At 32.7% G+C, this 12,803-nt stretch overlaps 1 protein-coding gene across 1 annotated transcript; it reads left to right on the forward strand.

Moving 5' to 3' along the window:
- Positions 1-340: 340 nt before the first annotated feature.
- LOC123551613 (G1/S-specific cyclin-D2-like) lies at positions 341-10,391 on the forward strand. The gene is made up of 5 exons (XM_045340659.2): positions 341-739; positions 1,550-1,765; positions 2,924-3,083; positions 5,319-5,455; positions 6,059-10,391. The coding sequence occupies exons 1-5, from the start codon at positions 506-508 to the stop codon at positions 6,257-6,259; spliced, it is 948 nt and encodes a 315-aa protein (XP_045196594.2). The 5' UTR covers positions 341-505; the 3' UTR covers positions 6,260-10,391.
- The last annotated feature ends 2,412 nt before the right edge of the window (positions 10,392-12,803 follow it).

The following is a 12,803-nucleotide window of genomic DNA, read 5'->3' on the forward strand; positions in this document are numbered from 1 at the left end:
TTCGTAAGTTATCGATCTATCGATTTTAAGGAATAAAATATATTTCAGTTCCTTTGTTTTGGTATAACAGCTGGTTCATGAATATTGATAAGTAGGCGTTCCGACTGAAAGAAAGAAAGTGAATTATCTTTAAGTTGCTGTTATTGTGTCCATCAAATCAGTTAATTATTAATCAAAATAATTATTTGAAATACATATGAGGCATGTAAATCTTGAAAAATTTAGATTTTATATTTCTTTATAATTTTTACAGGTAAACATCAACTGCTATTCTCCTTACCTGTCATATTTTGCTGTCTTTGCGCATGCGCGTTTGCAATCAATGAAATACTTTTGATCGATCACTGGAAATGTAAATTCTGTTGGCCGGTGACTATCTCACAGGACGGACGTATGTGAATTTCTTTTTGCAAGTTAAACCGCTAATACTTTACCGGCCAAACTTGCAACTTCTGTAAAATAATTTTATGTTAGTTTCTCTTCAACACAAGGATTGTATTTATTCATGAACACTGAGCAAGGACTTATTGCACAAATTTCCGAGATGGATTTAATGTGTGCAGAATCAGAAGCCCCAAGGCGGGCTTACGAGGACCCAGTGTTAATTCTAGACAATCGAGTTTTACAGAATCTGTTAGCTCTAGAGGACAGATATCAGCCGAATCCAGCTTATTTCAAATGTGTTCAGACAGACATTAAACGTTATATGAGAAAAATGGTCGCACAGTGGATGTTAGAGGTAATTTGTGTTTCGGCTACCATGCATTGGAATGTTGTAAATTATTATATGTTTCCGGTGATATTCGATAATGACAGTTATGTCATCCGAGAAAGGATAGTTAGAGGGTCATTTTCATGCATTTATTACTATTTTTTGGTGGAAATTGAAATTTTTACAGTTTTTGAAAGTTGACAGAATTTCTGTCGAAGCTTGCAAAAAATCAAGATGGCGAGACATGACGCGTAGCTAATTTTTGTAGACGTTTCGCGTTTGTCGCACAAATTATAGTTATGTATGACTAAAGCAGTATATTTTTAAATAAGATCGCGAAAATAATTATTTTTCTGTCCAAATATATTCGAAAAATGTTTAAAAGATTGACAATGAATTTTTCACACCATTTTCTTACCACCCTGATTTTGGCATGATTTTGCCTCTTTTCTGATGAAAATTTTGCGTTTGCATTAGAATAATTGCAACATTTCAATGTTGACTGTATTGAATTTGGTATTATTGGAATCTGTTGAATGTTTTGTAAATATTTGCGAAGTTTTATTTAAATTCGTTTAACTATATCGAAGTTATTGAAGTTTTCTGGAGCTCGGTTGCAGCGACTTTTTGGTTGAATCCTGTTTTATGTATGCTGTCGAGCATGTTAAAATTTTGGCCCAGTTTCTAGATGGCGACAAATTAAACACTGTATCCTTATATATGAACCTCGTGATAAAAGTTTACACTTAATCAGCAGTTATTAATTGCTTTTCGTATTTTGGGATGTAGATATTAACTTGATGATTATATTGAATACTGTATATTTATCTGTTGCAGGTTTGTGACGAACAACGATGCGAAGAGGAAGTGTTTTCATTAGCAATGAACTATTTGGATAGATTTCTTAGTGTTTGTGATACCCCACGGACTAGATTGCAACTCTTGGGTGCAGCGTGCATGTTTATAGCATCAAAATTAAAAGAGACATGTCCGATTTCGGCGGAAAAACTTGTGATATACACGGACCATTCAATAACTTTATCAATGTTAATGGTAAATGTTTTTACTCATTTTAACAATTCTATAAATAGGCCTGGAAACAGCTGAAAAATCAGCTGACTGAAGGACATGAGGTGCAGAAAAATATGACGTCAGGAATGACGTAGATTTTTGACCGACTTTTTTTCTGTTTCTAAAATCTGCAGGCTCTTTCATGATTTAAAATAGTTTTACCGCATATTATTAGCCTTTTCTTATCTTATAATGCAGTTTGCTTGAATACCCTGGTAGTGAAAAAAATCTTTATGAATAATTGTGAACATCGCTCAGCTGATAACTGTTTCCGGTGGTTTACGCGCTGTTACGTAAGAGCACGTGGGTGTCAATTAGTGCTAGAGAAAGGCAGCCACTTTAATAGCCGTTTAGCGGTCTTGACAAACTCGCAGTAGATGTAACGATACGACCATTTTATAAATCAGAAAAAATATTTGCCCAGAGCACATAGTTGTTTCACATTCCATTGCATTAAAAGCAATAATTCATTCTATTTACACTTTAAAAATCGTTCTTCAGTATTTAAATCGGTTTATTTTCATTCTCAAATTCTGGCCTCTGTTTTACAATGTGAAGTTTTTAACTTTCTTGTGGGTTTAGTAGGGTTTCATGATTAATACCTGGTGACTTGCAGTCATTTTCCCATGATAGTAACTTATTGAGTTTGTCGTGGTAGATAAATACATTCATTTTATAGGTGGGCAAATGTTTATTTTACTTTTCAGCGAGGAAATTCCATTGATCTTATCGTCTTTGTACACCATTCAATTATTGAGTGAATAGTTGGTCATAGTTTACCAATGAAAAAAAAATGGCAGGAGTTAATTCAGTACTAGTTATATTGCAGTTATTTTTAAAAAGTTTATTAATAGCTGAAGTAATGATATAAGAATTGGCTATTAAAGGTGTACAAGTCTTTGGACCAAACATGGTTCTTGATCAGCTGATTTACATATTAAGGACTTTCGTGCTTGAACTAAATATAGAAAAACTTGCTTAAAATTACAACTGTTAAAAGTTCTTTTTGTGTGTGTAAATTTCCAATTTTAAACTTATAAGAATGAACATTAACTTATGTTGTTTTTTTTCAAAACACTTTGTATTTGAATGCATTTAATCCATATCTTTATTTATATGTTTTCTATTTCTTTCTTTCAGGACATGGAGTCTTTATTGTTAAGCAAATTGAAATGGGACTTATCAGCAGTAACCCCACAAGACTTTTTAGAGCAAATTTTGAGTAGATTAGCATTAGAAAGGGAACAAACTGAAGTGATTAAAAAACATGCACAGACTTTTGTGGCACTGTGTGCAACAGGTAACTACCTTTTCAGAAATCTATAGTTATTTATGCAAAGTTTGGTCAGGAAAATCGCTATATAGCTAAAAAAAAAAATTGAAATTTTCATTGGCCGGCAAAATTCTTTTTTTGATCTTGTGTGTTCTATTTTATGTATAGGAAATTGTTCTATGAAGAGTTGAAAGATGCACTATCTTTTCTTGTAATTTGATCTGCCTGGCTTTTTCACCCTTTATTGCTTTGCACTGGATACAAGTTGAATGGAAAATTGTGTGTATTCCCATGAAATTTCTTCTGCTTCTTTATTGGTTCTCTTGTTTGAAAAAAAAGAAGATAATGTTTTTACTTGTGGAGAGATCTTTTAACCACAAGGTTAACTGGGGTGAGACCTGTAGATATTTTTACTCTAGTAGAGTAAAATATTCCATTCACACAAAAAAAATGAGTAAACCGCAATGGAAATAGTTTCTTATGCTTTATTCATATACATGCTTTAATAAGTTAAATCATTCAAAAAGATGTGAAATATACATATGCTTTCAACAGCTAATATTATATTACTTTATACATTTTGCACACATGATGAAAAGATTAATTACATAGGAACACATGAAAGAAAAATGTTAATAAATAGCTTGCAGTGGTATTTAAGATATGTGGTCGGTGTCTAACATAGATAAATTGCTTATGTATGCTATTACTGTCCCCCATTTAGTACAATATAACAATAAAATATGACTAAAAGGCTACACATACGATTTGTAAGTATAGTTAAAGCAGTGTTATCTGTACTTTATATACATTACACTCGTTCAGTCTTGAGTGTCCTGGTATTAAAGCTCTCGGGAGTTATTCACCCTTTGGCTACATAAGAATTTCCCTGTTTTTTTTTTGTTTGTTTTGTTTATTTTGTTTTTATGACAATATATATAACAAAATGAAATCAAAGTCCAAATTTTATTACTGAAAAAATAAAAAAGTATTTATCAGTTCTCAATCTTGTGTCTTCAGGCAAGAATTTTATTCTTTTTAAAAAGTAGCTCTTGACTCCCAAATCGGAAACTTCTAAAGCAAATGTGCATATCTTTGGAATTGTAGGCTAATCTACTATCACTACATATTTTTTCTTTAAAAAATGGGCAATTGACCAGATGGAAAATGATATATTTTAATCAGCAAGTTGGATCATAAAGACCTATAACTAAAAACATTTCAATTCAGTTACTTGATATTTTTATTTACTTAACATCATACTTTTGAACTATTTAATTCAATGTCTAACACCTTATCAAGAATTCCTGAATTGCATTTGCATGTTATTAGAGCAAATTAAGGTTAAAATTTGCAAACAGTTGAATCATTTTTGACATATAATAGAGGTTTTAAACTTACATTTTTTTGACAGTTCCTGGTTAATATTTAATTTTTGTTTTACAAAGTGGATTTAAACAGGCACATTATTTAAAAAAGCCTTGCAAAACTTGGATTTCAGAAAAGCTTGTTGTTTTCATTGGATCAACCCAGCCTTAAAAAGATAGGATTGTTGAAATGTCATAGCTGGGTCATGTGAAATATACACAAACTTGTGTCCATTGCAGTTAGTATTAAGGATTATGTCAAATTCTGAAATCTTCTTAACTTGTACAAATACTATTAGCTACATAGTCATCTGATAAGATATAAACTCTGACACCCCAAAATTAAACTATTGATAGTTTCTGTTATGACATTGTACTAAGTACCTTACCCAATACATTCCATTGATAAAGTTATAACAGTATATGACTCGTTTTCAAGATTGTTACTAAAAAAGCCACAACAAAAGGACAGACTCTGTATTTTCAAGGTATTAAATAGATAAGTTCATAACATAAATATTAAATAGATAACATAGATCTGGAAAAAATGTTTACAAAATTCAGAATTATTGGTTTATGACACATGCAAGGAAAGCCAGATTTCCTGTGGCAAAAATATGCAGGAAATACCTTCTATAAAAATACAATAAAATTATGTAACATATATGTACCATATGGATAATATCCTTATGCCAACATTTTATGACAAAACAATAGGTTTTTTCTTATCAGGTTCCTATGTGCATGGGATAAATAATTTTCTTAACAAGACTTAATACCTCAATATTGCCTACTTTTAAGGATAGGGGATGTGGTATAACATTGCTTTGAGGTTTCAAATTGCATTACTCCGATCAGTGAACTGTAATAAAATTTCATTTTTTGTGTTTTTCAGATTGTAAATTTATGATGTACCCGCCATCCATGATCGCAGCAGGGAGCGTGGGTGCCGCAGTGCACGGGTTGAGTAATGTTCCACATTTAGACGTTAAATTGTTACAACGATTGCATGAGATTACTGGTATTGAAATGGTAAGAATTAAACAAAGCTTACTACCGGTATTTATATTCATTCTGAAAAATTGTAGTGTGGGATTTTTTTTTGTTACATTAACCTTTAACTAGGTAGAAATTAAATTCCGACATTTTCCTTTTATCTAACTGTAGGAAAAAGCTAAGTATGTGGGGTAAATATTTGCCAGACTACACCCTTATCAATTAGTCTGTTTCCCAAGATTGCTATAAACTCCCAAACAAGATTAATTGATGGTGGTAAAAACTTTATCTATCAACAATTGAGATAAATGAGCATTTTATAATGGTAACAATTGGCACCAGAACATTGAAACAAGGGGAGGGAGCCTGATGATTGAGAAACAAACTAGTCCTGGGCTTGATTTCACAAATCAAAGTGCAATTACACCCAATCAGCTATCTGACAAATGTTCATAATTTAGATAGACAGGGAGTCTGGTATCTAGCACTTCCCTGTATTTCTTGCTCCTTTGGAGTATTAATTATTTTCAGTACTTGGTGTTTTTGCTGGATTAGGTTCTTTTGCAAATGTACTTTTTGAATTAGATTTATAAAAGGAAATGGTTATCTCTAAAATTTGTATTTTATCTTGTTCTCCAGGATTGTCTCCGTGGATGCCAAGAACAAATCGAACAAACCTTAGCAGTAAATTTGTCAACGATGGCAATGACGACAACAACAACAGCAGTAGAACAGACTTCAAAAATGGAACATACGCCGTCACATCACACTAACACTCAACATGAACATTTAAAAGAACAGCCCACAACACCTACAGACGTTCAGGATATTCTCTTCTAGTTATGTGTGAACAAATTCAAGAGAGCAAAATATTTACCACAAAGTTAAATGTTATTTTTATTAAATAGTTCAGATATAATTGCAGAATGCATTTAATATTTTTATTGTTAAAAAATTGTTAAAACACCTTAAAAAAAACAGTTGTTTTTTCTATTTTTTTATATTGTTCAAGTTTCTTGTTCCAATTGTTTTTTACTCAGAAATTTAACTGCCCGCCGAACTTCACTTTTGACACTCGCCTGTATACATAACACATTAAATTGAGGGAATATTATAGTGCCTTATAGATATTTTTGGGACCAAACGACTGCCAGACCATTCCATATTTTTCAAAAATAATCATACTGAGAAATTTCATGCAATATTTGGCTCAAGCTTATTGGTATATTATTCAGATTGTGTCAGCTAAATATTATTTATATGCTCATGTTCATAGAGTAGAGAATCACTTAAAAGACAGTTTTCATCAATTATATAGTTCACCAATTTCAAAGATCTGCTAGCATAAAGTTAGAATCTCACGAGTTATCTCCCTTAGCTGTGGTGATCACTTTTTAACAGATTAATAGATTATATTTTTAACACTTCATTTTTTCATGTGATGTTTTTATTTTATTTTATTTTAAAGTAATTTTGGAATAATGTAGAAAAGAAGTATTTAAAGCGATGAGAAACTTTGATTTAAGTAATTTAACTTTAAGATTGGTTTTCAACATTACACAGACATTGTGATCTTCTAGAAGTGTTGTCTTGCAGATTATATTTATTTGTAGTAAAAAGGAGTTGGATATACTTGACATAGACTGGCGCTGTAGAAATGTGTGATAGACATATTGTAGAAGTTAAAAAAAAACACAGAACCATAATAGAACAAGAAGATATAATAATATATAATGTATATATTGCTAAAAAAATCAATTTACATGTATATGTTAACCAAAAAAAAAAACTACAAAAGCATGTAAAATAGTCATATGGCAAAATGAACAAAAAAAAATTAAAAAGCAGCTTTTGAGGGTCCAAGTCATGGAAAGGGTAAAAATAGCATCACCACATGATGTACTATTGTTCATTCTAGAATATGATTATTCAGGTATCCTCAAGGTCACACTTATCGTGTTATATTGTCATGTGGACATTGTGTATATTTTGTCATTTTTTACATGTATTTGCATTGTAGCACATGTAAATGTGTTCTGCCGATGCATCAAGATATGCCTTAAAATTGCATATTATCCTCCCAGAATGTGATATTTTTTTTATATTTTCATATTTTTTTCATGTAAATATCATTTCTTAAGAAAAAAATCGTGTATCAAATTTAAACATGTAACTAATCACAAATCATACATTTAATTCATCATCATTTTAATCATTATGTTTTTTTCCCCAGAAAACATCGAAATTGAACAAAAAGCATTTTTATCATACTTTGTTCATCTGTTATGTCAATGTTGAAAAATCATTTTCACAAAGATCTAGGTATAGATTTAATACTATAGTGCTATGTACAAACATTTTACACAGTCATGCTTTTTTTAAAATGTTACATGAAAATTGTTTGATTTTTATGTACCTTTTTGTGATTGGTTTTGAATAAGTAACATTGTAAGTTATTATTTATTTATAAATCATGAAGGGCCAAGCCTTTTAACATTAAAATGCCTCCAGTATTTAAAACTACACATGTGTTTCACATGCTCTTAATTATTCGCATAAATAAGAGTTTAATCTTTAAAACGTCTACTATAACCTTCATATAACCATTTTAATAAGGATTATGCATTTAAAAATCATTTAAATTATTGTACTAACATTTGCTTTCAGTTTAAAGGGCACTGAAACATGTTTGGTTTTAATACGGAGGCATTAAGGCCATGGTAAGACGGTCAGGGGTTCTCTGAAAAATCTGCGATTGGGTGTGATATTTTTTTCTCTGACCCTTCACATGTACTATATATTACTGATGTAGGGTCGGAGTTCCGGACAAAGCTGCGATTTGCAGACGTTGGGTGTTTTCTTAAAGCTAGTTTTAGTACTTTGATTTAAAAGTCCACATTGACTTTTGAGTTAAATGGGTAGTTGCTTGAAATCCAGATTTTTCGTGAAACTTGGAATCGTTAGCCGTGACCTCGCATTCAAAGATGTGTTCAATCATTACTGTTTTTACGAAGAAAATTCATTGAATGTTTCTGACTTAATAAAATGCATTTTGTGTGGTCTTATTTTCGACCATCTAATTTGGTTTCCAAGATTTTCTTCGTTAATTTTTTTAATGTTGACAGCGTTCTTGCACTTCTTGGAAAAGATGTAAAAAAAGAGTGCCATTTCAGTAAGGTGTGTTGACATGTCATGTGATATCTATAAATAGAACTCTATATAAATAGTAACTTCTATTTATGAAAAAGAAACACTTGATTTAAGTATATGGTGTTTTAAGGTATTTATTTAAAATGTTCCTCAAAATGGTAAATGGGCTACCTCTAACATATGGAATCCTATTTTTCGTGTATATTAATGAATTTTAGTTTTTGCACTAAAAGGAACTGTTAAAAACAGGAGTATTTTCTACCTCAGTGAGTAACGTTACGCATAGCAGAGCAAAGATTTTAATCCATTTTATGAAAATGTTCTTTCTCATTTCTGAGAAGATTGAATACATACAAAGAATTTTGATCCAGTTCATGTTTAGTTTGAGTTGAAACTAAAATTTCTGGATTTGAAATTTTTGTTTTATCATTAGTTTTGATAGTATTAGGGCTATACGCAATCCAACTTGGAATGCAACACGATAGCTTAAGAATTCTTTACAATTTAAGGCTTGTGAAGTCAGCTTAAGGTTTGTTTTTAAGATCTGACGAGGGGTGTTTCAAAAGTCCAATGACTGTTTCAACTTCGCACTCGCGCAGAAAAATAGTTACAAAGTTTTGACAGAACTGCAAAAAACAGGACATGCTATCCTGAAGAAACCCACAGCAGGTTCAGATATTCGGCACAGTCAAGACTTTGTAAAATGCAACCTTAATGCCTGAATTTGTTTCACAAAACTTTAAAAAGAATTATTTTCGTTGGGAGTCTTTCAATGACAGGACTTTTTTCAAGTATTTAGTAGCTGTGATACTTACTTTATCAATTTTTGTTTATTTTATTTCAAGCTTTTCTTCCCGTCACATTTATAAATATGTAAATGATTTTGTGAAAATGAGTGACAAAATGACTGAATGAACAAATTTGCATAACTGTTAATGGGTGAAAAATGACTGTAATTGAAACATCTGTTGTTTTATGCTTGTTTTTTTTAAAGATACTTGAATGATATTAAAGAATTTTAAAGAAGGTTTAAAAGTTTCGTTCTTTTGATTTAAATTGTACTTGAAAATTTTTAGAAAAAAAATTAACGAAAAAGGTATGTCATTTTTAGCCCATAGTTAAGATTTATGATTAAGACTACTTGTATTTTTTTTTTGTATTAAAGTTGCTGTTAGACTGATAGACCCTGAAAAAAAATCGCGCTATTGTGATAAATTATATTCTTGAGCAACGATTTGGGGATCTAGCAATATGGCGTGTGACTGTAGTCTGGCGGAGTGTTTTAGGGGCCTCATCCTTTTTGACGGAGTGAAAGGAATTATTTAATGTGTAAAATAGTGTCTTTTAACTAAATGTATGGAGTCTATTTAAAGAATGGTTAGTAGATGAGGTATTTCTCCTATGAAGGATGTATAATATCGCACATTCTGGCGCTCTTTCTTTCCGAACATGATTGACCAGAATTTTTCGGGTTTTTAAAACTTACATGTTCTTGAAGAGTGCCGGAGTAGGCAATTTTATGTCTTGTAATTGAATGAAATAGTGTACTTACTGTTTTTCTACGATTTTTTATGAGAGAAAGACCAGCGTAATTTGAATACGCATTATTTAAAATAGTTGTTTTATGTTTCTGTAATTTTTAGTTTTCGAAGTTTTCGTTTAAAGTTTTTTTTTCGCTGAAAGTCGATTGTCATGCTATGCACCGAAAATCTGATGTTAGAAAATTAAAAAATGTTGACTGGTTGAAAAAAGTTATATTCTTGATATGTCAGCTTTTAAAAAATGCCTTATTGAAAGCAATAAAAAATATCTTGAAATTACATTCTTTGTTAAATGTATTTTATCCTGTTGAAATGTACCCCAAGACCGATTTTAATGTTTACCTGTCCCCATGACAGTCAGTAACAGAGGGAAAAGTCTGTAATACAAACTTTTACAGTGCAGTAAAAAGTAGGGACACTGAGTGCCTTTGTATCTGGAAATTTGAGGTCCACTTGAAACTACCCGCTCTTACCTAATTGGTTCGGTGTAAAATGCCCTATGTAGAGAGTTGTCCAGCTTGTTCATTCCAGCCAGGCATGCGAAATACTTCAGTACAGAGAAAAAGCCGTCAACTGAATTTGGATTTAGTTAGACTAGACTTCTCTCACCACTGTACCAGGTTGAAGTTCGGCGTTGCTATCCAGGAAGCCTTCGTCTTGTACACAGGAATAAATAACTGGAATAATTCCAAGAAATGGTCTGCTGTTACTTTACTGGCAACTTCCATTTCTTGCGCGTATTTAAATACACATACTAAGATGCATTGTACCTACTAACTGACGGGCCACCGTGCTTATATACTTCTATAAGGTGACCTTGAAGCTAACTTGGGAGAACCGATGTCCTTGGACTCGTTAAACCGGAATACGCCGATTAAAACATTCCTGAACTTATTAGAATTCCACAAGAAATCTGCGACAATCACCCATAGAATGAGGTCGTTACTGACTAAATGACTCGTGGAAATCGTTAGATATCACCGTATATAGTCAATGAACGAATCGGACTGATCTCCGATAAGGAAATTACATATGTTTTATTTACTGAGAAAATAACTCGCTAATTGACCGTACTTGCAATTTTTTGCACACATTTTCAGGCAAATATATGGAATTTTCTACAAATGCATATTTTCTAGTTTTGTTCGTAAAAGCAAAAGATTTAGACCCCTAATCTTATACAGGGTGGACGGGCTATTTGAAATATTAATGAAAGAAAATAAGATATATGTGTATGACGCCATGTGTCAATCTTTTTTCACTGAAGGACACATGGTATATAGGTAGAAGGTGAAAGTAAAAAAAATGTAAAGTTTCTTATTTAACGTGGGAAATACCTGGAATAGATGGAACAACTTTTTTTCCAGCCGAGACCCTGAGAATCGTACCCGGTCTTCACCAAGTATCCAGTCTAGTCCGATGCTGCTGCAAACAATATACCAGTTTAAGTTAATCACAAATCACTGAACGCCAGTCGGGATATCAGCCGCGACCAGGAATCGAAACCGGACCGCTGGCGTTGTAGTCCAACCTGCATGTCATGCACTGCGCCACAACTATTTTTAATGTACCTTTTCGCCATTCTAGAACACGTGCGAAAAAAGGGCATCGAACAAATCACGACATTTGTGTGATTGGAGAAAAAGTAATTATCTGATTGAAGTAGGATAGGAGACTCTAGTTTTAAAAAATATTTCAAGCGTAGGTCCAGCTTGTATTAAGCTCTAATGAACACAAATAATTGTAAATGATCAGATGATAAAGTTTTGAACAAATCCGTTACTTGACCAGACTCTGATTAACCATAAAACATTTGTCAGAATTCGCGCGACCTCGGTTTATTGATTTTTGAAGGAAAGAAAAAAAAAAGAATTCCATCAGCTACTTTGATTTCTCGCGCATCTGTTACAATCAATCGACATCCTGCAGAATCATCTGCGCAACTTTCCCGCGATCTATAAAAAAGACGCCTTAAGGTTCGGGCAAATTTATTATATATAATCCTTTATTAATATCCTTAATTGATATTTTGATTTGTTCATTATAGCGAGGGAAAACCTCTGCTACAACCTTCTACCCTACCATGCCACCAGTTGCCCGAGTCCGCGAGAGAAAGGTATGTGTAAGTTACTGACAGGCTTTTAAATTGTGGGACACCCCATCACAAGTGTTGCACCCTCTTCTATCATATTTGTACTCCTGACAACCGGACATCCCCATCCCAACCTCACTCCGATAAGCAGAAACTCGTTTCGTGGCCAAGAATTAGGTCCTTTTCTCGAAGGCTTCTGGTTTCTCGAAGGGTTCTATTGTTCTCAGTTTTAGTTGCGGCGGTATTCATGTCCTACTGTAGTCTAGAAGGGTTCCAGTGTACTAATGTATTAATGCCTTACTGTAGTCTAGAAGAAGGGTTCCAGTATGTCCTACTGCAGTCTAGAATGGTCCCACACTACTAAGTTTTAGACGCGGCAGTATTCATGCCCTACTGTAATCTAGAAGGGTTCCAGTGTACTAAGTTATTCATGCCCTACTGTAGTCTATGCCCTGCTGTAGTCTAGAAGGGTTCCAGTGTACTAAGTTATTCATGCCCTGCTGTAGTCTAGAAGAAGGGTTCCAGTGTACTAAGTTATTCATGCCCTGCTCTAGTAGTCTAGAAGGGTTCCAGTGTACTAAGTTATTCATGCCCTGCTGCA

The sequence above is a fragment of the Mercenaria mercenaria genome, chromosome 4, assembly GCF_021730395.1.
Source record: "Mercenaria mercenaria strain notata chromosome 4, MADL_Memer_1, whole genome shotgun sequence".
NCBI classification, from domain to species: Eukaryota; Metazoa; Mollusca; class Bivalvia; order Venerida; family Veneridae; genus Mercenaria; species Mercenaria mercenaria.

What these genes read in the sequence shown, in the direction of transcription:
- LOC123551613 (XM_045340659.2), top strand. Translation starts at nt 506, where the DNA reads ATGAACACTGAGCAAGGACTTATTGCACAAATTTCCGAGATGGATTTA. An exon ending in TCGCACAGTGGATGTTAGAG is followed by an intron (nt 740 to 1,549) that starts GTAATTTGTGTT and finishes TATCTGTTGCAG; the next exon opens with GTTTGTGACGAACAACGATG. An exon ending in TAACTTTATCAATGTTAATG is followed by an intron (nt 1,766 to 2,923) that starts GTAAATGTTTTT and finishes TCTTTCTTTCAG; the next exon opens with GACATGGAGTCTTTATTGTT.